Source organism: Tasmannia lanceolata, unplaced genomic scaffold, assembly GCF_043159265.1.
Source record: "Tasmannia lanceolata isolate RefF3 unplaced genomic scaffold, GAP_Taslan_0.1 ptg000015l, whole genome shotgun sequence".
Classification (NCBI taxonomy): domain Eukaryota; kingdom Viridiplantae; phylum Streptophyta; class Magnoliopsida; order Canellales; family Winteraceae; genus Tasmannia; species Tasmannia lanceolata.
Genome location: NW_027518692.1, coordinates 46,315,369 through 46,341,575, shown reverse-complemented (window position 1 = coordinate 46,341,575; position 26,207 = coordinate 46,315,369). Strand labels below are relative to the sequence as shown.

The window sequence follows — 26,207 nt, the reverse complement described above, 5'->3', positions numbered from 1 at the left end:
TCAAAATCGGGTGGAAAAAAACCCTCATACCCTTCTTTCATCAATAGAAATCTTCTTTTTCATTACTGCATATTAAATTAGCGCGCTTCACAAAGCTTCTTTTGGTTCGTCTGAATGTGTATTTGAACCGACAGAACATTGGGTTCGTTTCTATTTTGGCCGTCGGAAATAACTAGAGATGGGTGGATGCTTGACACGTGTTGAAATTTTTTTTGTAACGCTAGCGTCTTCTAATAATACCACCTCTGTATGAGATTCCGTCCACGTACCTATTATTTTCGCTTACACCCTATTTCCGTCGGCGTACCCCTTGATATTCCGACGGCACACTGCTTAATCCGGTGGCATACTCTAGAATCCGGCGGCGTACTCGATACGTTTGGAACACATGTTTGAACCCAGAAATCCGGCAGCATACTCTAGAATTCGCCGGCGTACACCTTATTCCTGCTTACACCCTATTTCTGCCGGCGTACCCCTTATTATTCCAGTGGTGTACTCTAGAATCAGGCGGCATTCTCAGCCAAAAGAGATGTGAGAAAATAAAATATTCAATAACGTCGCCGTTCTCAGCCAAAAGAGACGTATTTAATAATGTTACCGTTATAAGTCAAAAGAGAAGTGAGGACCAAAAGAGAAGTGAAAAGATTCTAAGCCAAAAGAGACGTATTCAATAACATTACCGTTCTAAGCCAAAAGAGAAGTGAGAAAAAATTCTAATCCAAAAGGGACATATTCAATAACGTTACCGTTCTAAGCCAAAGAGAAGTGGGGACCAAAAGAGAAGTGAAAAGATTCTAAGCCAAAAGAGACGTATTTAATAACGTTACCGTTCTAAGCCAAAAAAGAAGTGAGAAAAGATAATGATTTACTTTGGGTTACCAGCATTCCAAAAAGTTTTCCAACACGTGTCAAGCATCCATCCGTCTTTAGTTATTTCCGACGGCCAAGTTAGAAACGAACTCAAGGCTCTGTCGGTTCAAATACACATTCAAACGAACCAAAAGAAGCCTCGTGAAGCGTGCCAATTTAACAGACAGTAATGAAAAAGGAGGACTCTTTCGATGTCAGAAGGATATCAGGGCCTTTTTACCACCCGATTTTGAATAATCACCTGTTTTGATGCTAGTTTTAAAAGGCACCCAAAATACGTAATTCCTCGAAACATATTTCCCATCCCGTAATTTTCTGCGATAGATTGTCAGTATTTAGGTTAGACAAATGATACTTCCACCTTTATTATTATTTCCAAAAGTGTCAGGGAGTGTAAATATTATTTCTTAAATCAAATCACCTCGATAATATGTCAATATATATTAGCTTATCCACATCGATTTTCATCATGCCCTAAATGCTGACGTGGAGACAGTCGAATCGCCCAATGTCCGAACTTGGAAGAAGAATGTTTCGCCCCCTATAGGATGATGCGCCCCCTTGATATCATGAACTGTGGGCAGACTTTAACGCTTTTTGACGTCAAATCACGCCTAAAAGAGTTCAAGGGGGGTGCATAATCCGACAGTGGGGTGAAAAAATCATCTCCATTTTCGATTTCGTTCCAATGAAGCTATTATTGCATTTCCCCACCCATTCCAAAATCGAATATCGTTCCCTCTGATTCCCTTTCCGTACCGGATCCCGATTCCAATGTCTCTTCTCTTCTCCTCGCCGGAGATCGCCTCCCTTTGGGGAATCGGTCATGGCGTGATCGGATTCCGGCATACCTCCAAAATAAACCCTAGAAACAACAACAGAATCAGCTTCAGAGCCCTTTCAGAGCAAAAGTTGATGATTTCGGGTCCTAGGGTTTGTTCCAGCATCACGGATTGGGAGATTATAGGTTCGGATTCAAATCTTGTACCAGTAGTGAGGATTTCTCGGTATTTTTCGGCTCCGGTTCAGCGAAATTCTTCTTCTTCTTCTTCTTTGAAGCAGAAACAAAGTGAGGATGAAGATAAGCAGAATTACTATGTGAATATAGGGAACTCCATTAGGACACTTAGAGAGGAATTGCCCTACATCTTTAACAGGGAACCGAGTTTTGATATCTATAGGTTCGTTTCGTGATTTGATTTTCCTCTTTGTCTAAATTACAGAGTGCTTGATGAGTGTTTATATTGAACACGCTAAAGATAAAGACTAATTGTAGAAAGAGATAAAGATAGAATCTTCCTAATTTTACTTTCCTAATTAGTTTAGCTTACCTGAGATCTCACATATTCTAAACACTTTTTGTGCTTTTCTGATGCCTGCATGTTATTGTGGGTAGTTACAATGAAGTTGCTACTTGCTATGTGGTTATAGGTGTAAGTTACTGATTGTGTGTCTTGATAGTGGGTTAGTAGGTTTGTGATGTGGCACTTTGTACTTCTATATAAGTAAGTATATTTCAATAACAATGAATATGAGAAAATTACAGCAAAAAAACAGAAACTTTGTTTCTAGGAGAGTCGTGGTTCCTCTCGAATTGAACCTCTACGAGGTCCGGTTGCCTCGAATCAACCATCCCTTCCTTTTTCTGTCTTTTTATTTTGTTTATTTGTGTTACGGCCAGTTAGGCACATGACATTTTTCACATCTGGTTCTGTTGTGAAGCTATTGATGTTTGAGAATTCTGAAGGGGTCTCTCTCTCTCTCTCTCTCTCTTTATATATATATATATATGTTTTTGTCACTATTTTTGTGGAAGTTTTCTTCATTTTTGTGATTTAGGTGGTAATATTTCTTGCAACTTAAACAAATGAAATCCACATTAATGTGGAGGTATCCGGTTCGTTGCTATAGATGGTGAGTCCACTGAGTAATAATGTCTTAGCCTAGATTGTCCAAGATTTCCTCTGTTTCATTTGAAAGCTGGGTAAGGTTTTGTCATTTGTTGGTATTGTATCATGTTATAGTTGCTTGTAAGATGTTATTGTTGGTTGGATGCAATTGTGTGTCTGTGTTTGCAAGATGATTTGTGTGAACTTTTTTCCAGAATATTGAGCATGGGACAAACTTCATAGCGCACTTCTTGCAAGCCTTGAAACTTTCCCATTTAGCACTCCATGTCCCACCTCATCAATACAGCTTGAAGATCTCCTTACACACACATGTGTGTGTGTACGTTATTGTGGACCCCGATCCTGAGGACGGTGCCGAGGGACGCGAGATCCCTCCTGCAATCCTCTAAGATCTCCACAATGGAAGAGAGCTCTGCCAAGGAACTCTCGAAACGGATGCCACCCTCACAGCATAGCATGAGTGGCGATATAAAAGGAAAGAGATACATCCTGATCCGGAGCCAGGGCTCGAAACCAAGATATATCCGAAAATAACTCAGAGTCGCCATCCATGGACACGCCATGGAACCAAAACAAATGCTCTGTTTGCAATGGATAACCAGAGATACAGAAGGTCCGTGCCTGATGACGAATGGAGAAGGTCCGAAGAGCGCCCCCAATTCGCCCGAGTGCGGACACTTGGTCTCTTATGCCATTTACTATTAACCTTGAAGAGTTTCAAGAGAAAATCATATGAAATGGGAACACGCATCTCCGAGAAAACGTCTATCTAATCATGCATGTCTCGGAGATGAAAATGAGCACACACAAAAGAATCAAAATAAATGGCACCTAATGATAACTAGGTTCTGAGTGACATACCTAACTGGTGTCTGAGTTCTGATGTGCAAACACATGCAAGCTATAACTAAAGGTATAAGATCAGTACAAGAAAGTAAGAAAACACAACAAAATATACAATACAACAACACCACAAATCCTAAGACTCTAAAACGATTTAGCCCGAGTCCTCGGATGGTCTGATATTCATCCAAAGAAGCCTACGTATCCCCGCCTCCACGAGAATCAAGGCAACGTAGTTCTTCGCGTCTATTCTAAGCTAGGATGCCTGAGAAACCTAGACCTCTATCTTAGACTCGATCTAAAAGACCGGACTAGTTATTAAAGCTTCTTGAACGGTTATTTAAATTCCAGTGAATTGTAGATTTTAGGACACCCTATATGCCCTAACTAAATGCAAGTTAGCCTTAAGCTTATGCAAGTGGTTCCTACAACCTACGTGTAACTAGGCTGTATGCCCTAAGGAAAACAATAGGATTGCTAACGTATCCAAGACCTAGTCATCAATCGGCGATGTGAATCGCCAACTAACCGGACGGAGGCACTCCTAGCTAGGACAAACCCCTAACTCTAAAACACAAACAAGCACACAACAAATCAAAGACGAATTCCTAACTATAAAACAACACAAACAAGCACACAACAAATAAAAGACAAACTCCTAACTCTAAAACTCTCTATCTAGGACAAACTCCTAACTCTAGAGGAAGATCTTGTTGAAAACAAGGTTTTGAAGAAAAAAAGGTTAAAGCATTTATTTACAAAGTTTGGCTGGACTTGGGATGAAGATCCCAAGCTGCACTACGTACCTCGTGGAAGAGGATCAAGCCAACGTAGTTCGAAAATCGAACTCGCCTAATACGCTTCTAAAAGAAACACTCAACACTTTAGATTTTTAAAGGTTTTTTATGTTTTTCAAATGTTTTTGATATTTTTAAAGTTTTCAAATGTTTTTGAGTTTTAAATTTCTAATGTTTTTTGGATTTTAAAGCTTTTCCAATGCTCTAAGCCTTTAAATGTTTGCAATCTTAAAGGGGACACGCAAGTAATACCATAAACTAAGGCAAAGCCTTAAACCAAAAAGGGGAAACCCCAAACAAGCAACAAAGGTCTCAAAGAGACGATCCACAACAAGAAGCTGGCGTCTCAAAGAGACAAACCACAACAAGAAAGATAGTGCCCCAAGAACAGAGAAAACAATCTAAGATCCTAAGCAGGGAAGGCTCTATATGACTGAGTTAGTCTCTAATGGAAAAACTCCTAACTAATAACACTAAGGAGGAAGTACAAATGAGTCAGAGACTCTAATAACACTACAAAGGATGAATGAGTCAAAGACTCTCTAATCAGGGCTGACTCCTATGCGAATGGACTATCAAATAAGGAGAAGCTCACAAGTAAAAAGGAATAAAAGACCCTGTGCATAGTTGGCAAAGGTGAAACACCCAGCCGGGCCGGACAGCTACCTAGCCCTAGGGTGCAACAAATGTGCAACCCAATACCCATAAGGGTAGGGGTATGCTGCCAAGCCGAGGAGGGTGTTCTCCCAAAACCAAACGACGCACAAAGAGGAGGTTTAGCAAGAGAATGAGACTGGGCAAGTCTCCTATATACAAAGGAGGAGTATGCTACTCGGACTGAGCAAGTCCCCTAAGGATGGGCTTGGGCTAGCGCCTTCATCGCCCTCGCAATGAGAGGGGATTCTAGTATCTAAAGAAATTTAACAGAAATCTATAAGACTGTGTTAGTCTATCAAAAAGAGAAGAAAAGGCTACCAGATAATCGCAAATTCCATTTTATTCCTATAAAAATAAATCAAGTGCTAAGCAAAGAAGAATTTTCAATAGAAGAAATACACAATCTATAGCAATCATAAAATGATAAACAACATTAATTAGTCCAGACCAGCCGCTGGATAGCCTAATAAAGTAAAAGAAAACAATATCAAACACTTCTATGCCCAACCACAAACACCACCCCAATATGGGGATGAAATCAGATGATGCTAAAGTAATCATCTGATATCATAATACACATGATAATATTCCTACAAACCGCCTTGAAATCAAACAGTACTCATGTCGATAACATCGAATAGAGTAGTCATCTGATCTCCTTCTTTCCTAAAACAATTTATTTAAATAAAAGACAAGTTTATGAACCTCAAGAGAGTCTCACCTGAGCAGTCCATTTATTATCATCTTCAAAACCTAACTCAAAGATTAGTACAAGAGAAGAATATATATAAAAAAAAAAAAAAAAAAATATCAAAAAGATTATGATAATTCCAATTTATTAAGAATTTCAGTGCATACAGAGGACATCAACTTGTGCAGATCCAAGTGTGAAGCGGTGAGCCATAAAACATAAAGACGGGCTCCAAGTAACCTTATCATTGCCCAGAGAAGGGTTCTTTTTAAAAAAAAGAAGGAAATGGTTAAAAGAAATCCAAAAGGTTGGGTAGACCTACTAAACAAAAGAGGGGAGCGCTACTTGGATTGAGCGAGTCCCCTAAAGATGGGCTTAGGCTAGCGCCTTCATCGCCCCAAAACTCTCCTCGGAAACTAAAACCGCAACCTCAACACAAATCAAATTTAAACACCACACTCATCCTTTGCATTCCAGATTTTAATATAAACAAAAAGAAAGAACAACAATTTTAACGCGATTGAGGGCATAATCAGGCTAGTACCATCATTCCAGAAAACAAGGGATAAAGTTTCACATTGTTGAGAATTTGCATTGTAAAAATAAACCCTGCAGAGGTAGGATGACGGGAAATTATACCGATATCATCATGCTTAGTTGCTGACATTTCTTTGCCTCTAAATGATAAAAGCTCAAAGCATGGATTCCCCTACTGACCCTCTATCACATTTCAAGATATAATCAATGAAACTTAAGCGAAATCAATCAAATATTAATGAAATTGAATCAGACATCAAAACAGTAAGATCTATTGCATTTTAAAACAACAACAAGAACGTGAGCTCAAATCCAACATTGGCAAAGCAATGAGACCATCTACTTTGCAAGTACATCAGAAACATGCGCATGAGATTAAATTGGGCAGCAGTAATACAACAAGATCAATGAAATTGAAAACCAGCCCCTTCTCCTTTTTTTTTATAAAATACTGAGATCGACCTGTGAATTCCATCACCATATAACAATCTAGCAATAGATCAACGAAAATCTAACTGATGAGCAATCACAAAGAGAATGAATACAAATATTTGACGAAAATGATTACCTGAGCCTGCTGATGGAATTTAGGCAGAAGGATGCAACAAAACCCAAAGATATTCGCTCACAGATAACGTAAATCGCTTGATCTGAGGCTTTGGCTCTAGGATTTGATGGTGGTGGAATAGGAAAATCTGCAGAGGTGGGAGATGGCTGTAAATGGGAGAAAAATCGAAGTGGGTTTGATGGATTTTGAAGTGGGTTTGATAGAGATGGTGGTGGCTTACGGTGGAGATGGAGGTAGAAGGTGGAAACAATGGCTGAGATTGAGGCAAGTAGAGAGGATGGGAGAGTGGGTTTGAATGGAGATGGCCGGTTAAGTTGCAGAGAAAGGGGGTTTTGGTTTTTTTTTTTTTTGATTTTTTTTTTTTTTTTTTTTTTTTTTTTTTTTTTTTTTTGCAGAGGAGATGGAGGTGGGTTTGGGTTTATGAAAGGGACGAAAATGGAGGCTGATGGCAGTGGTGGGGTCAACCGGTGGGAAGGATTCGATCGGATCCCTACCTCCTCTCTTTCTCTTTTCCTTCCGCTCTCCCTGTTGGGAGCCGCAAGCCGCAAATGGGGATGAAGACACCAAACCCTCTTCTAATTTCTTCTTCTTCTTTTAATCCTCTCTCTGCAAACGAAAGGAGTTGGATGGTGGAGGGATTTCCGATGGGGTTACCGGAGATGATAGGCGGTTGGTGGTGGAGTAAAGGAGAAGGGTCTGTTGAGATGGGTTTTGGGTTGTTGGGTTGACGGAGATGCAGAGGGAGTGGTAGCCGGAGGTGGGTTTGATGGCGGCGGTATTGGAGAAGAAGGGTGGAGGTGGTGATGATGGGCAGAGGAAGAGGAGAAAATGGCCGCGGGTGTTGGTGGTGGTCGCCGGTTCGAGGAAGTGGTGGTGGTGGTCGGGTATGGGATGGGTGGAGATGGCGGCTCCTCCCCTTTTTCTGCTTTCTCTCCCTCTCTCTGCCTCTGCTATGCGAAGAAAAATGGAGATCCCCTTCTTCCTCTCCTCTATCTGCAACTCCAATGCGGCTAGGGTTCTCCCTCTCCCTTTGAACGAAAAATCCCCCTTTCCATGAAACCCTAGTTCGATGGGTTAAATGGAAAATGAAAAATAATTTTATTTTTTACACCCCCTTTCTTCCGAGACAGCCCCCTTAATGTATTGATTACTACTTTTTTTTTTAACTACAGGGGCGTCTCGGGTAAGAAATGGGCATAAAATTATTTTCTCTCTGCATGCTCCTAACCCTATGATTTGGTCCAATGGCCCATAACGATTGCTTGCAAAGGAAACAAGATAAAATTGCCGAGAGTGCCCTCTTTTACGCGGGAAATGACATATTTCACCCCCCCCTCGAACTTGCACCACGACACTGCCTTAGCTCGTACACTAGGCAAACGCTCGGATCCTTACGAAATTTTACAGGGACCCTGGTGGGACCCCAAGCTGCCTCAGGGTTTCATTTATGATCCCAACTCACTGATTTGACGAGGTTAAGCATAAAACATGGCGGTGCAGGGCACGGTCAAAATGGGGTGTCTACAGATGCCCCTCTTTGGCAGAGCGTGTACAACACGCGAATGGCAAAGCTGAACAGACAACACATTTTGATCGACCCGAAAACAAAGCAAAGAAATTTTTGGGTTTTCTGGTTTTAAAACGGTACTTACAAGGGTAAAATGGATTTTGGTTTTGAAGTTTCAACATTCAACATGACTTATGAGTAATTTGGTAAAACGCGGGACACATAACTCGGCAACCAAAATATATTGGTGAGAGAAACTCTCACCAAACAAAACATAGTAACATACCAAAGAAACAAACGCAGGCATACCTAAATCCACACGTGGGGCGGCGGTTACCTAAATCCACACGCTGGCAGCGGTATACTGCAGAACAACGAATCATGTAAAACATGACTCAGGCTTTCATTACGAACAACAAAAATAACCAGATAGAGTTGTGGTCCGACTTTTTACCAAACTAGACAAGAAAGAACAACAGTTGAATAAAAATTTTGATTAAGGGTCCATGGCGATAAGCCACGAAGAGCCTTGAAAGCGGGAATCAAGGGTCTACGGTGAGAAACCGTGAAGAGCCAAGAAAGAAGGAATCAAGGGTCCACGGTAATAAGCCGTGAAGAGCCAAGAAAGAAGGAATCAAGGGTCCACGGTAATAAGCCGTGAAGAGCCAAGGAAGTAAGGATCAAGGGTCCACGGTGATAAGCCGTGAAGAGCCAAGAAAGAAAGAGTCAAGGGTTCATGGTAATAAGCCATGAAGAGCCAAGGAAGCAAAGATCAAGGGTCCACGGTGATAAACCGCGAAGAGCCAAGGAAGCAAGGATCAAGGGTCCACGGTGATAAGCCGTGAAGAGCCAAGGAAGCAAGGATCAAGGGTCCACGGTGATAAGCCGCGAAGAGCCAAGAAAGAAAGAATCAAGGGTCCATGGTAATAAGCCATGAAGAGCCAAGGAAGTAAGGATCAAGGGTCCACGGTGATAAGCCGTGAAGAGCCAAGAAAGAAGGAATCAAGGGTCCATGGTAATAAGCCATGAAGAGCCAAGGAAGCAATGATCAAGGGTCCACGGTGATAAGCCGTGAAGAGCCAAGAAAGAAGGAATCAAGGGTCCATGGTATTAAGCCATGAAGAGCCAAGGAAGCAAGGATCAAGGGTCCACGGTGATAAGCCGTGAAGAGCCAAGAAAGAAGGAATCAAGGGTCCATGGTAATAAGCCATGAAGAGCCAAGGAAGCAATGATTAAGGAAAGGATCAATGACATGTAAAAGATATGAATGGAATGACTATGAATAGTGGGTCCATGATATATCTGAGAGGACACATCACGAAGAGCCACTCAGGGAGCAAGGGTTCATGGTGTACCTGACTGGTAGACCATGAAGAGCCAAGGATGAACAAGGATAATGACAAGCAATGGAGATGAATAGAATGAGTATGGATAGTGGGTCCGTGATATAACTCGAAAATCAGATCACGAAGAGCCACTCGGGAAGCAAGGGTCCATGGTATTCCTAAATGGTAGACCACGAAGAGCCTTGAATGAATATAGAGGACTAATTTATTGAATGGAGAATTGATTTTTGGATTTTTTAGATTTTTCTGGAATTAGCTTTCTCTTGCCAAGAAAATTGGAAGTATGAGTTCCTTGCTGAGGATCAGACTTAAGTACTTGACGGGGCTTTCAGGTGTTTACCCTTCTTTAACAAGTGAAAAGCATTCTGCTGAGGTTTGAAGGTTGCGGGAGCAAATTCTAAACTCCGGTGGGGAAATTGATTTTCTTTGGGAATTGACTCTTTCAAGAAAGAGGGCTCATTTGAAGAGCTCGGAGATTTAGCTCAAGACGTGCTCGCATCTCTGTTACTTCAACTTGCTGTAAACACTAGCACTGATTGCCTTTGATGTTTGATATCTTTTATGACGCAAGTCATAAAAGATGCCCCTAGTGTATTGCACTTCCATGACAAGAGTCTCAAGGAGAGTAGAACAAGGATAGATAAAGAAATTTTGGATTTGCATGGGTTCTTTCTTTGGAATAAAGATGGGATAATGGCTAAGCTCAAAGACTTCTCCTCTCATTGACCACTATTTGAGGTTCGCTCTTTCCGACACCAACTGCTTGAAACTTGACATATTCAGCCTGTCCGAACAGGATACCTAAACTAGGGTCTTTCATTTTGAAAGGTATACACCCCTTCCTTCCAGTGCCATACAACTTTTTAACCTTGAAAGAAAACAAATATGAATGAGGAATAGACTCCCAAGGACTCTATCAAAGAAGGTATAGATTATTTAAGGGACTCGACTACATTTTGATTCACCTTTAGATAAAATATGTTATTTTTTTATGGTATGGCTAGCCACTCCTACAGTAATCTCGAAAACTATGCCAAGAGGCACTTCCTTCCGTCATCGGGATTTTCGTCATGGTTATTACCCCCTTCGGATTGCTCAGTCTTAATGCCCCTAGTTTAGAAAAGTATCAAAGCAAGTCTTGCCGACACTACTCGGATTTTGGGATCCTGCCTTGTGTAGTGGTTGCTTCTCCATCTCCTTGATTTCTCTCTTCAAAAGAAGTCACAACTCAAACTTTGAAAATTCTGCACAACTGAAGAACTCCTTCGGTATCTCATCAATTTTCAATCCAGCAGACCGCTACCCTTGCCTTTGCATAAGCCAACTTCTTTGGTTAATGACTTAGCAAGCACATGATTTCATTTAGGCCGCCCTTTCGGGTTTTCAACCTAGTGGGTCTTCAGACTCTCGTTCTTTTTTCTGTTTTTGCTTTCATTTGCCTTGAATCTTTGCTTGTTTCACCAGAAGGACTTTCTAGGTGGGCTTAGGTTCAAAAGGGTGGGATATTTAAAGTTCAAACGATGGAGGATCAGATCCGCGTAGTTCACCATGGGTTAAACAAAGGATGGTTTAGCTTTAAGCTTCAAAATTTTGAAAGGGGAATCATTCAGCTTTTATCCCCAAGGTTGACCGAATCTGAATTAATCAGACGCCTACGTACCCCTGAAGAGGTGGGGATCAGGTCATAACGTAGTTCAAACTTCTTAAAAAAAATGCCCCTGGTTTATATTGTGGCTAGAAAGAAAGGGTTTGATTTGACTTTTGGCCCAAAGGGTTTACAAATGGATTTTACGACGTTGGGATCTTGGCTATAAAGGTTCAAACGCCCAAGGATGGCCTCCTGATATATTTGATGTACAAGCTCTTTTGAGTGAAGAAGGTTCAAAGGCATTGAATCTTTTTGTTGAGGAGTCTGGCGGTTTTTCAGGCAAAACTTCGACCGCTGTGCTCCATTCCCACATCGAAGATCTTGAATTTATGCTTAAGGTTTCACAACCCCTTGTCTTTTTTTTTTTTTTTTTTTTTTTTTTAGGACTCAAATTTATCATACTTCCTTGCCAGAAACTCTTCTCTCAATATTTCATCAGCTCCAAAGGATGTCTGATGTTTCGCTCTTTAAAATCTTCACTTTTCAACTGGATGTCTAAAGCCAATGAAATCTTGCTTTGAGCAACGACTGGGCATTCCCCTGGTTTATCCTTATAGGATCAAGCAAGACTACCTTAAACCCCCCTAAACAGGTTTATCAATTCTTTGCGCTCCTCGGGAGATAAAGTTTTGCCAATCCATCTTTTCCGAGTTTCGGATTTCGATACCACTATCGATAGCTTCGATTTCTTCTTCAAGTGGCTATGCTAGACGCTCTTCCTCTCGTTTGACCTTTTCAGATCTTGAGGGGAATTTCGTCTGCAATCTCATCCAAGAGGGTGTCTTTAGTTATTTAAACATTAGATCTAAGAGTGAATCATAGAACATCAAAGATTCGAAACCAACAACTTTATTGAATTGAAGACTCTTAAGTACATCAGTAACTCTTTTTTTTTTTTCTCTTTTTTTTTTTTGGACGCACCTCGATGGGCTCTACATTAAACTTGACAAATGACGTAAACGACAGACTCTGAATGAACACGACTGACAAACATGACACACTTTTTTTTTTTTATAATGACGAACTAGCACTGAAAATATATGAGTAGTACACCTTCTTCCATGACGTCAATGACTTGGGGTTCAACCCTGGCGCAGATCTTGTCGATCCGGCTTAAGCTGATCTTCAATAACTGGCAGTGGTGATATTCTTTCTGGCATATAACCACCTCCTGACATCTCAAACTCTGACATTCCCAAATTTGTAACTGAAGAACTCCCTAACTCAAAGGTGGGATGAGCGGTGATAATAGGATCCTCAAAAGGCTCAATGATCGAGTTAGCTTTAGTACCAGCTGAAGAAATTGTAACATGTCTTGGCAAAGGATGCTGTGTAGCATTAAACCCGGGCCAAATGGGACGATCTCTATCTACGAGGTCTTGGATTGCAAATATGAGAGAGCGACAACGATTAGTGATGTGACCAGGGCCTTGGTGATATTCACAATATTCATCCTTGTTGTAGAACCTTGGGAGAACCTTAGGTGGTGGCTTTGAAGCCATAAGTTTCAACTGCCCATCCTTAACAAGTTTTCGGAGAATGACTGCTGGAGGTCTCGGCAATTGAGTGAATATCTTCTTAGGTTTCTTTACTGATTTCTCTTCTACTTCATCAGACTTATGCATGACAATTTGAGATGCCTGATGAGATGACTCAATACCGCCGATCTTCTTGGAATAAACAACAGGTTTGTTATCGCTCTTTGGGTTCTTCACATTCTGTTGATCAAAGGTTAACTTCTTAAGCTCTTTAACAAGTTCTTTCGCCTTTTCTTCTGAAGTAGGAGTTAGAAGACACTCCTTTTCAACATGTTGCTTACCTTTAAAATCATCAAGACACGCTACTGCGGCTGGTATAGGAACAGAGACCATAGGAGGTAATTTCTCAACTTCTTTTGCAAGTTCTTCCTCTTTTCTTACGGCAGTGGGAGGTGGCAAATTCTTCTCGTCAACATGCTCCTTGTCTTTAGAACCACTGATTGGTTCTACAATGGCCTGGACAGGAACAGAGATCAGAGGAGGAGGATTTTGGACTACAGAGTCCTCAACGGTCAAAGACTTCTCATTACCTAGGTTTTTCAGCTGGTTCCAATCCTCCTTCACATTAGAGAACTCCCTAGATAGGTTCATTACCGATTCTTGCATTTTCTTTAGGAAATCTTCAGATATGGCCATTTTGTCTGAGCAGGGAGGGAAAACTGATGCTGTCAACGGGTAAGGTGAATTAGGTCAGACTCATGTCATGGAATTGACAGACACTGACTTTTAGTATGAGGCAATCTCATGAAAATGATATACACAAGTTGAAACAAGAGATAATACAAACACATCTCTCCCTAGGATAAAACTAACAGCAGAACTGTAAGCAGGATCATGGTAGGGTAAGCACATGACTTATCAATAATCCCAAAGGATAACAATCATACTGGAAATGAGTTGAGTAAAATCCGGCAGCATGACGGCCCTAAAAGGATCGTGGTAGAGTAAACTCATGGCTTATCGATAACTCTGAAAAGATAGCGATCACGCTCAAGGTGTTTATATAAAATTCGGCAGCATGACGGCTATACAGGGTGATCCTCACAACTCAACATAAGGGTAAATGAATAGAAACTCAGTAATGTAGGACTCTCAGCAAGGATACTTGCACTCAAATAATGATGGCAAGATAAGCACACAATCAGTAAGCAGAATATGGCCACCACGGAGATGTAATCACATGAAGGACTGACCATGAATGACGACGCTTGGTCATGGGTTGGATTTGGGACCAAAAGATATAGAGACATCAGACAAGCCATCGACCAGATCTAAGACATAACAACAGAATAGATATACAATCAAAAGGGCAGCAAGTAGACTGTGGCCATGAGAGTGACACGTACGGACCACCCGTCAAGTGAATCTGAAGGAATGTGAATACAAATGATTAAACCAGGAATCCCCCACTAGAAATGGGTCCTAATCTAATCAACCGACAGAATCATATACAAACAAGAGATATGTACAATCCGATGACGAGAAGACAGATAATGGTTTCAACAAAGGCAAAGGAAATGCCACCAACCAAATCAAGAGAATGTAGATAGGATGAATTAGACCAGGAATACCCACTGAAAATGGGTCCTAATCTAGACAATCAGCTCAACAAATGGTGTAGGTACAAGAAGGTAACTACAAATCGACTCAGCAAATAAGTTATGTACAAAGGAATGACACAACTGTACACTCGAGAGACAAGAGGCAGACCATGGTCAGAATAACGATAGAGGAAAATTATTGACCAGGTCCGAAGGCTGGGGAATGAAACAATGTGGCTAATGGATAGACCAGAAAAACTTCATTGATAGACAGGCCCTGGTCTAACAGCTAGCAAAAAGAATGGATAACGAAGAATCAAGAAATGAACCATGGTCATAACAGGTGGTGAACAATAATCATCGGCCTGATCCAAGACTGAAATAGTGAACAAACTCTAATCGGCGATAATAGATCAGAAAATCTCTGTAGAAAGTAGGACCCGATCATACAGCTGACAAAACAGATATAAATCCAAGATACAGGAATAATCATATGATAAAGATGACAGGGTAGACCGCGATCTGGATGATGACCAAGCAAGAGCAAGAGTCATCGACCGAGTCTGAAAGGATGGTATGACTGAAATAGATAAGGAAACCTTATTCGAAAGGATAAGCCCTGATCTAAGAATAATACACTATACACACATATATATACATATATATACACCCTAACCAGGGGCACCAGCCCTAATCTATTTAACGGAGTCGAGAAAGTCTCGACTCGCGACAGACCAGTGAGTGTACTAGGACCGCGATGTAGCCACGCAAGGTGAGCTACCCTAGTCTACAAATGGGACAAGGCTCCTAACTCTAGGCTCCACATGTGTGAGCAACACATGTTCAACCCCATATGAATGCAATATACTTATATAAACACGGGTACCTCCTAATTGGATTTCACTAGGTCAGTAAGTATATACATAATATATAAAACAGAGTAGGGCTCCGGACTCAATCTAATGGGTACTATGCGTATGAAACATACTTAACATGTATAACACAAGTACACCTAGTGTTATACATAGTATGCTTCATTGCTCATCGGCTGCTGTAAACACAAGTACACCTAGTGTTTACGGCTGCAGCACCGGCGCATAGCTTGGTAATAGATACAACAGCACCATCTGGATAGTGATATCCCATGAGGCACGCATTATATCTATCCCGTGGAGCCAATAATAAAAAATAATAAAAACAATGAAACAAATAACAAATATGAAAATGCATGATGTGCAGTGTGTGAATCCCTTGTTTTAATTACGCACCTATCTGGTGCCCCTGGATTCTAACGATAGAATTCCCATTTAAAATGATTTTAGCTCAAATTTCTCCAAAGTTAGTAAAAATGGCATTTTATAGAGTTAGGCAATATTTCAAGAGATCCCCAGCAGAGTCGCCAGCCTGTGGACCCCGATCCTGAGGACGGTGCCGAGGGACGCGAGATCCCTCCTGCAATCCTCTAAGATCTCCACAATGGAAGAGAGCTCTGCCAAGGAACTCTCGAAACGGATGCCACCCTCACAGCATAGCATGAGTGGCGATATAAAAGGAAAGAGATACATCCTGATCCGGAGCCAGGGCTCGAAACCAAGATATATCCGAAAATAACTCAGAGTCGCCATCCATGGACACGCCATGGAACCAAAACAAATGCTCTGTTTGCAATGGATAACCAGAGATACAGAAGGCCCGTGCCTGATGACGAATGGAGAAGGTCCGAAGAGCGCCCCCAATTCGCCCGAGTGCGAACACTTGGTCTCTTATGCCATTTACTATTAACCTTGAAGAGTTTCAAGAGAAAATCATATGAAATGGGAACACGCATCTCCGAGAAAACGTCTATCTAATCATGCATGTCTCGGAGATGAAAATGAGCACACACAAAAGAATCAAAATAAATGGCACCTAATGATAACTAGGTTCTGAGTGACATACCTAACTGGTGTCTGAGTTCTGATGTGCAAACACATGCAAGCTATAACTAAAGGTATAAGATCAGTACAAGAAAGTAAGAAAACACAACAAAATATACAATACAACAACACCACAAATCCTAAGACTCTAAAACGATTTAGCCCGAGTCCTCGGATGGTCTGATATTCATCCAAAGAAGCCTACGTATCCCCGCCTCCACGAGAATCAAGGCAACGTAGTTCTCCGCGTCTATTCTAAGCTAGGATGCCTGAGAAACCTAGACCTCTATCTTAGACTCGATCTAAAAGACCGGACTAGTTATTAAAGCTTCTTGAACGGTTATTTAAATTCCAGTGAATTGTAGATTTTAGGACACCCTATATGCCCTAACTAAATGCAAGTTAGCCTTAAGCTTATGCAAGTGGTTCCTACAACCTACGTGTAACTAGGCTGTATGCCCTAAGGAAAACAATAGGATTGCTAACGTATCCAAGACCTAGTCATCAATCGGCGATGTGAATCGCCAACTAACCGGACGGAGGCACTCCTAGCTAGGACAAACCCCTAACTCTAAAACACAAACAAGCACACAACAAATCAAAGACGAATTCCTAACTATAAAACAACACAAACAAGCACACAACAAATAAAAGACAAACTCCTAACTCTAAAACTCTCTATCTAGGACAAACTCCTAACTCTAGAGGAAGATCTTGTTGAAAACAAGGTTTTGAAGAAAAAAAGGTTAAAGCATTTATTTACAAAGTTTGGCTGGACTTGGGATGAAGATCCCAAGCTGCACTACGTACCTCGTGGAAGAGGATCAAGCCAACGTAGTTCGAAAATCGAACTCGCCTAATACGCTTCTAAAAGAAACACTCAACACTTTAGATTTTTAAAGGTTTTTTATGTTTTTCAAATGTTTTTGATATTTTTAAAGTTTTCAAATGTTTTTGAGTTTTAAATTTCTAATGTTTTTTGGATTTTAAAGCTTTTCCAATGCTCTAAGCCTTTAAATGTTTGCAATCTTAAAGGGGACACGCAAGTAATACCATAAACTAAGGCAAAGCCTTAAACCAAAAAGGGGAAACCCCAAACAAGCAACAAAGGTCTCAAAGAGACGATCCACAACAAGAAGCTGGCGTCTCAAAGAGACAAACCACAACAAGAAAGATAGTGCCCCAAGAACAGAGAAAACAATCTAAGATCCTAAGCAGGGAAGGCTCTATATGACTGAGTTAGTCTCTAATGGAAAAACTCCTAACTAATAACACTAAGGAGGAAGTACAAATGAGTCAGAGACTCTAATAACACTACAAAGGATGAATGAGTCAAAGACTCTCTAATCAGGGCTGACTCCTATGCGAATGGACTATCAAATAAGGAGAAGCTCACAAGTAAAAAGGAATAAAAGACCCTGTGCATAGTTGGCAAAGGTGAAACACCCAGCCGGGCCGGACAGCTACCTAGCCCTAGGGTGCAACAAATGTGCAACCCAATACCCATAAGGGTAGGGGTATGCTGCCAAGCCGAGGAGGGTGTTCTCCCAAAACCAAACGACGCACAAAGAGGAGGTTTAGCAAGAGAATGAGACTGGGCAAGTCTCCTATATACAAAGGAGGAGTATGCTACTCGGACTGAGCAAGTCCCCTAAGGATGGGCTTGGGCTAGCGCCTTCATCGCCCTCGCAATGAGAGGGGATTCTAGTATCTAAAGAAATTTAACAGAAATCTATAAGACTGTGTTAGTCTATCAAAAAGAGAAGAAAAGGCTACCAGATAATCGCAAATTCCATTTTATTCCTATAAAAATAAATCAAGTGCTAAGCAAAGAAGAATTTTCAATAGAAGAAATACACAATCTATAGCAATCATAAAATGATAAACAACATTAATTAGTCCAGACCAGCCGCTGGATAGCCTAATAAAGTAAAAGAAAACAATATCAAACACTTCTATGCCCAACCACAAACACCACCCCAATATGGGGATGAAATCAGATGATGCTAAAGTAATCATCTGATATCATAATACACATGATAATATTCCTACAAACCGCCTTGAAATCAAACAGTACTCATGTCGATAACATCGAATAGAGTAGTCATCTGATCTCCTTCTTTCCTAAAACAATTTATTTAAATAAAAGACAAGTTTATGAACCTCAAGAGAGTCTCACCTGAGCAGTCCATTTATTATCATCTTCAAAACCTAACTCAAAGATTAGTACAAGAGAAGAATATATATAAAAAAAAAAAAAAAAATATCAAAAAGATTATGATAATTCCAATTTATTAAGAATTTCAGTGCATACAGAGGACATCAACTTGTGCAGATCCAAGTGTGAAGCGGTGAGCCATAAAACATAAAGACGGGCTCCAAATAACCTTATCATTGCCCAGAGAAGGGTTCTTTTTAAAAAAAAAAAGGAAATGGTTAAAAGAAATCCAAAAGGTTGGGTAGACCTACTAAACAAAAGAGGGGAGCGCTACTTGGATTGAGCGAGTCCCCTAAAGATGGGCTTAGGCTAGCGCCTTCATCGCCCCAAAACTCTCCTCGGAAACTAAAACCGCAACCTCAACACAAATCAAATTTAAACACCACACTCATCCTTTGCATTCCAGATTTTAATATAAACAAAAAGAAAGAACAACAATTTTAACGCGATTGAGGGCATAATCAGGCTAGTACCATCATTCCAGAAAACAAGGGATAAAGTTTCACATTGTTGAGAATTTGCATTGTAAAAATAAACCCTGCAGAGGTAGGATGACGGGAAATTATACCGATATCATCATGCTTAGTTGCTGACATTTCTTTGCCTCTAAATGATAAAAGCTCAAAGCATGGATTCCCCTACTGACCCTCTATCACATTTCAAGATATAATCAATGAAACTTAAGCGAAATCAATCAAATATTAATGAAATTGAATCAGACATCAAAACAGTAAGATCTATTGCATTTTAAAACAACAACAAGAACGTGAGCTCAAATCCAACATTGGCAAAGCAATGAGACCATCTACTTTGCAAGTACATCAGAAACATGCGCATGAGATTAAATTGGGCAGCAGTAATACAACAAGATCAATGAAATTGAAAACCAGCCCCTTCTCCTTTTTTTTTATAAAATACTGAGATCGACCTGTGAATTCCATCACCATATAACAATCTAGCAATAGATCAACGAAAATCTAACTGATGAGCAATCACAAAGAGAATGAATACAAATATTTGACGAAAATGATTACCTGAGCCTGCTGATGGAATTTAGGCAGAAGGATGCAACAAAACCCAAAGATATTCGCTCACAGATAACGTAAATCGCTTGATCTGAGGCTTTGGCTCTAGGATTTGATGGTGGTGGAATAGGAAAATCTGCAGAGGTGGGAGATGGCTGTAAATGGGAGAAAAATCGAAGTGGGTTTGATGGATTTTGAAGTGGGTTTGATAGAGATGGTGGTGGCTTACGGTGGAGATGGAGGTAGAAGGTGGAAACAATGGCTGAGATTGAGGCAAGTAGAGAGGATGGGAGAGTGGGTTTGAATGGAGATGGCCGGTTAAGTTGCAGAGAAAGGGGGTTTTGGTTTTTTTTTTTTTTGATTTTTTTTTTTTTTTTTTTTTTTTTTTTTTTTTTTTTTTTTGCAGAGGAGATGGAGGTGGGTTTGGGTTTATGAAAGGGACGAAAATGGAGGCTGATGGCAGTGGTGGGGTCAACCGGTGGGAAGGATTCGATCGGATCCCTACCTCCTCTCTTTCTCTTTTCCTTCCGCTCTCCCTGTTGGGAGCCGCAAGCCGCAAATGGGGATGAAGACACCAAACCCTCTTCTAATTTCTTCTTCTTCTTTTAATCCTCTCTCTGCAAACGAAAGGAGTTGGATGGTGGAGGGATTTCCGATGGGGTTACCGGAGATGATAGGCGGTTGGTGGTGGAGTAAAGGAGAAGGGTCTGTTGAGATGGGTTTTGGGTTGTTGGGTTGACGGAGATGCAGAGGGAGTGGTAGCCGGAGGTGGGTTTGATGGCGGCGGTATTGGAGAAGAAGGGTGGAGGTGGTGATGATGGGCAGAGGAAGAGGAGAAAATGGCCGCGGGTGTTGGTGGTGGTCGCCGGTTCGAGGAAGTGGTGGTGGTGGTCGGGTATGGGATGGGTGGAGATGGCGGCTCCTCCCCTTTTTCTGCTTTCTCTCCCTCTCTCTGCCTCTGCTATGCGAAGAAAAATGGAGATCCCCTTCTTCCTCTCCTCTATCTGCAACTCCAATGCGGCTAGGGTTCTCCCTCTCCCTTTGAACGAAAAATCCCCCTTTCCATGAAACCCTAGTTCGATGGGTTAAATGGAAAATGAAAAATAATTTTATTTTATACACCCCCTTTCTTCCGAGACAGCCCCCTTAATGTATTGATTACTACTTTTTTTTTTAACTACAGGGGCGTCTCGGGTAAGAAATGGGCATAAAATTATTTTCTCTCTGCATGCTCCTAACCCTATGATTTGGTCCAATGGCCCATAACGATTGCTTGCAAAGGAAACAAGATAAAATTGCCGAGAGTGCCCTCTTTTACGCGGGAAATGACATATTTCACCCCCCCCTCGAACTTGCACCACGACACTGCCTTAGCTCGTACACTAGGCAAACGCTCGGATCCTTACGAAATTTTACAGGGACCCTGGTGGGACCCCAAGCTGCCTCAGGGTTTCATTTATGATCCCAACTCACTGATTTGACGAGGTTAAGCATAAAACATGGCGGTGCAGGGCACGGTCAAAATGGGGTGTCTACAGTTATATTATGTAAGTCATTCCTCGAGGTTGCTACGCAAAGCACCTTTCAATTGAGCTAGGGACAACCCCAACAAACTTTGGTGGAAACCTTCAGGTAAGCTGCTTTCATGTAGGAACATCAATGGAAAGGAGGACGTTAGAAGAAGCAGATGAAGGGTTAAGAGTTTAGTCCTTGACCTCCCTCACAATTAGGGGAGGCTTTTATGTAGGAAAATTGTGGGTGGGGAAGATAAAAAATTGTCAGGGTTACTGTAATTGCTATCACAACAGTGGGGCATCTTGTCCCGTCAATGTGATTCGATTATAACACATTAATAAAATCGTTACCTTTAAAAAAAAAATCAGTTAAGCTGCTTTCTTTATGATCACAACACCAGGTGCAATGGGTTTTGAATCTGGGTCTACCTTCCAATTTTATAGACTCTACTTAGTACTTACTCTGCTAGCCTGAATTATCCATTTTGAAGTGCCGATGGATTATTAAGGCCCCCAATAGTTCCAAACAATGCTTTTCAAGATCAAAGAAGACGCAGAAACCTTGTCAATTTAATCGATATCCATCTGAACTCTAGGATGCTGCACAAATTTTTTTATGATCTTCATGAGCTTGCTTATGTCTCACTTTGGCTTAAACTTTCCTTGTACTTAGAAATGAAAGAGTCTCTTAATTTGATTATTTTTCAAACCTTGCTCATGGATTTTGCACTAGTCATACTCATACTTAAACTCTAGGGTTTCCTGCAGTTCGTTTGGTGTCTTTAAAGGGAACTATTGGAAGGGACTGAACTTGCTTCAAGCTCTTTGGACACTTAAGAACATTTCTAATGCTTAGCTCTTGAAACCAATAGGAGTGTGGATTTCTTGGTGCTGCCCTTTGGAGATTCAAATAGGAGCATGTTCAGTTGTGACATCTGATTCTCTGGTGTCAGCAAGGGTTTACTATGAGTGGTGTCTCATGACCGGATGGTCCTTCAGCGTATTTTACTCCCTCCTATTATAAGGGCTGAGAGGAGACATGAGAGCTGGAGCTAGTTGTTACCCTTTGTGCCTATCACAAGAGTTTCTTCATCAGCTTCAACACACTATTTTCCTCTAGTTTATGGTTTCTTATTTTCTGCTTATTGGTAGTATCTTGCATGTCATTTTGCTTGTAGGTTGCTGTCCTCTATGAACTTTCCGCATTGCACTATTTTGAGTAATTTCTCTTGTTGGGGCTGAATGCAGTAAGCATTTCTAACTGCCATATCTTTTTCCTTCGTATGCTTTATTTTTCTGTTCTCATCTCAGCGGTATCGGTATTAGAGAGGTGACTTGTTTCTTTTTTGTTGCTTATAATCAAGAAACTCGAAGTTATGGGCCTCGTTACAGTCAATTTGATTTCAGATTGGGCCAGTGAATACCGATTTTTTTATTGCTTTGGAATTGAGGATATTACTTGAAGTGCATGACTAGCATCCATGGTATCGTGTTGTGCTCAGGAAAGTTTTCTTATAGCATTAGCTCCATTGACCTTTCTTATCATGGACTTTGGTTGCTCATGCTGGGCCCTTGGTCTGAGCCGCGTACCTGTTAGTTGATTTCCTTCAGTCTCCTCTTTGGGATTGAGCATGGTCAGGATGATCATAGTTTTTCCTGTCTAGTAGTGGCAATGGAATATGAAAGATTAAGGGACCTTGTCTGGTAAACTGCCACATCACTTTTTTTCATGTTCATGTAAATGCAAGTTTTTCAGTTCATATTGCATGATATGATGTGTGAGCCGTGTGCTATAATGTCATGACCAGCTAGAGAGAGAAGAGGCTGGGCTACAATTTATTTATATTATGGAATGTGTTCAAGTGCAGAAGGGTGAAATGCTTTTATGTAGGAGAGGGAGGTGACTATGAGGCACTTTGGTTATCTAAAAGAGCATTAGTCAGTTTATTCATTGATATAGTCATTCTTTGTTGAATTTATGGAGATATTTTCTGCGCAGTTTGGGCATCCCCATATGTTTTCCCCATTAAGAACTTTATGGGTGTTCAAATCATTCTATGAAAAATCATGTGATTATATTAGTAGTTAAACATTAAGGGAGAAAGTGTATGTGTATTTAAATTTTGTTTCTTTCGTTTTTGAAATGATTTACATTTTGTTGTTAGAGGAGGCTTCCCTTCTTATGGGGTATATAATTGGGGGGTGGTCTCGCACTGGTGGAAAACACCAGTTCCATTATATATTAACCTGCAGAATCTGGCTTTCTTAAAGTTTGGAATCCTGTCTAGCTGGCCACCTCATCTCTGATCCACAGTATCAAATGTTGGTCAACATATGTCAGTTTCTGCAGATATATTTCTGCATCAGTCCTCACCAACACAAAATCCACAAGAAGTGATTTTATTAGAATATGTTGACTGATATATCAGTCATGTTGGTGTTGTTTCGGTTATGTCGATCAAAATGTTATAACGGCAGCCGACATTTCAATCGAAGGGTGTAAAAAATCTCGAATCCTACCTCCAGTTATGTGTTTGCTTTCTTGTTTTGTTATTCTTTATGGAAATAACATGCAAATGCATCAACTAAGATGCATTTGCGCACTGATTAATCCATGAAATATCGTTTTCATGTGTTTAATCCTTTAAAAATTGGGGATCTATATTTATGTATTTAAATAAATTATCAAATTTGCAAGTTAGTTCCATCTTTTTATATGAGTTATTCTGCCTTTGGCTAAGTCGTTCTTCTACTTTTTCGCTAGCGCCGTTAATCCTATTGCTTCAATTGAGAACTATGTTGATGGGCTTGATTTAAGGTGGGTAGTTATTCCGATTCTGAGGGGAAGTTCTCTTGAAACCTCAAATGACTTCTTGAACTTGTCTGTGACAATCAACAAGCACTATTTTTTTTGTTGTTGCTGACTATGCAAATGGGATGGTTTGGAGTCCAGAAAAATTGCTATTTCACTGTTAAATCTTTTTATGCCTTGTATATTGCTAATCCCTTGAGTCTAAGATTCCAATATTTGAAAATTGCTAGCCTCTTCCTCTTCTTGAGATATTGCATTGTTTTGTGTATCCTTCATGGTAAAATTCTTAAAGTGGATTAGGTTGTCAAGAGGATTGTTTGCGATAGGCATGTTATGTGTTTTGTGGCTTCCCCTTAGAACCCCCTTTTCATCCGTTCATTTAATGCCCCAGGGTGACTTGATTGTTTATGAAAAATTCTATCTTCGCCTGCCATATGGATAATGTAAAAAGATATAAATGATCATATTTTTAATAACAACAATAGGTTGTATGGTAAAGTCATAAACTGAAAAATAGTTGAAGTCTCTGAGACTACTTCCAAAGCAAAATGGTTCACCGATGTTGCCAATTAAAACATTATTAACGATTGAATTCAGATTAGTGCGTAGTTCATGGAGCTCTCCTCTTGTTAGGACTCCTGAGGTCTAGATTTACCCACACATAGTATGTTTGAAGATGATTTCTGATGGTAGCAGTAAAAATTGATCAGAGTGCTACTATGTAGGTCCTTATGGGAATTGTGATACAGTAGACGCTGAAATTTTCGCTGTTTGAAATAGAGTTAGGTTGGTTCCTTGGATTGGAATTTCTAAGCTGTTGATTGAAGGAGAGACTCCCTCAACACTCTGTGTCGGCTTCCGAAGGAGGATCAATTTGATCTTCCCTTGAGATTTATGCTCTTATTTAGAGGGATTTTCGACATTACGCTTGTTTTAGAAGCCTCTGGGCCATTATACCCTCTTTTTGGCTTTTTTGCCTTGTATTTTTTTCTTCTCTTTTTTGTCTGTTGTCTTGCTCCTGTGTTACCTCTTTCTAGCCAACCCCTCTATGCTTTTTTGCTTTGATTAAATCTCACTAGTCTGGAAAGAATATTAAGTTCACATTTCAGAAGTAGTCAAGAAAAAAGAGACAAGGGTCAAAATCAGGGGTATTAGACAATAACTGAGGTGTAGTGGGAGTGCATAATGCTAGAAATAACAAATAAATCAGACGGTTTGACTATGGTGCGTTCACATGTTTTGTTGTCTTACTTCACAAATGGAAGTTTTGTTATTAATGCAACATACATGATTATATAACCTAGTTATTAGGGCTGCAAATCTTTAAGAAATAACACAATACAAACCCCACGAAAATGCTCTTTCCAAAAATTCCATGCTGGGTACATTTGGTTGTATGCCAAAAGTAAAATCTGCTAACTTTTGTTTTGACATCTTCAGTTATTTTTAGTGTAGGGACTGTCAACCCACTGACATCATGTTGTTAATACCATAGTCATGCTTTTCTTGATTTTCATTTTTCCCCTTCACCTTCCATTCATGCCATTTAGTCAGTTCCAAATCTCCAATTGTAATAATCTCCCTTTAAATGAAACTTTCTACTCGCTATCAATTTGTACCTTTTTAAGATCTTTCTCTTTCACTTATCCAGGGACGATATTGTCTTCAAAGATCCTCTCAACACTTTTGCCGGCATTGAAAACTACAAATCAATTTTCTGGGCACTGCGCTTTAACGGCAGGATATTCTTCAAGGCCTTATCAGTAGACATTGTTAGTGTTTGGCAGCCTCTCGAGAATGTCATAATGATTCGCTGGACCGTTCATGGCATCCCTCGAGTGCCATGGGAGAGCCATGGTCGCTTTGATGGGATTTCAAGTTATAAGCTGGATAAGGAAGGCAAGATTTTCGAGCACAGAGTGGACAACATTGCCCTTAATTCACCCCCCAAGTTCCGGGTCCTGTCCGTGGAGGAACTGGTTCAATCTATTGGTGGTACCTCTACACCAAAGCCAACTTATTTTGAGATCTTATCTTCTCCCGTCTTGAGCTGCTCCTCATTTATACTGAGATGAGATTTACATGGGTAAGGTACCATTTAGATTTTGCTTGGATATTATACTGCTGAATCATCTGAGAGAATTTCAGATCACAATGTTTACAAATTTTGTAATGTGTTGTACTATGGCAGTGAATATATGCTGCTTGACATTGCCATTCGTGTACATATTTTTGTATAGTGAAGGTTATATCTAGCTTGTCTGCT

The 26,207-nt window shown here is 40.5% G+C and overlaps 1 protein-coding gene across 1 annotated transcript; it reads left to right on the top strand.

Annotated features, from left to right (window-relative positions):
* The first annotated feature begins 1,577 nt into the window (after positions 1–1,577).
* LOC143891562 (DUF2358 family protein (DUF2358)) lies at positions 1,578–26,207 on the top strand. Its single transcript, XM_077396058.1, has 2 exons — positions 1,578–2,054; positions 25,593–26,207. Exons 1-2 carry the CDS (start codon positions 1,648–1,650, stop codon positions 26,014–26,016), a joined length of 831 nt encoding a protein of 276 aa, XP_077252173.1. The 5' UTR covers positions 1,578–1,647; the 3' UTR covers positions 26,017–26,207.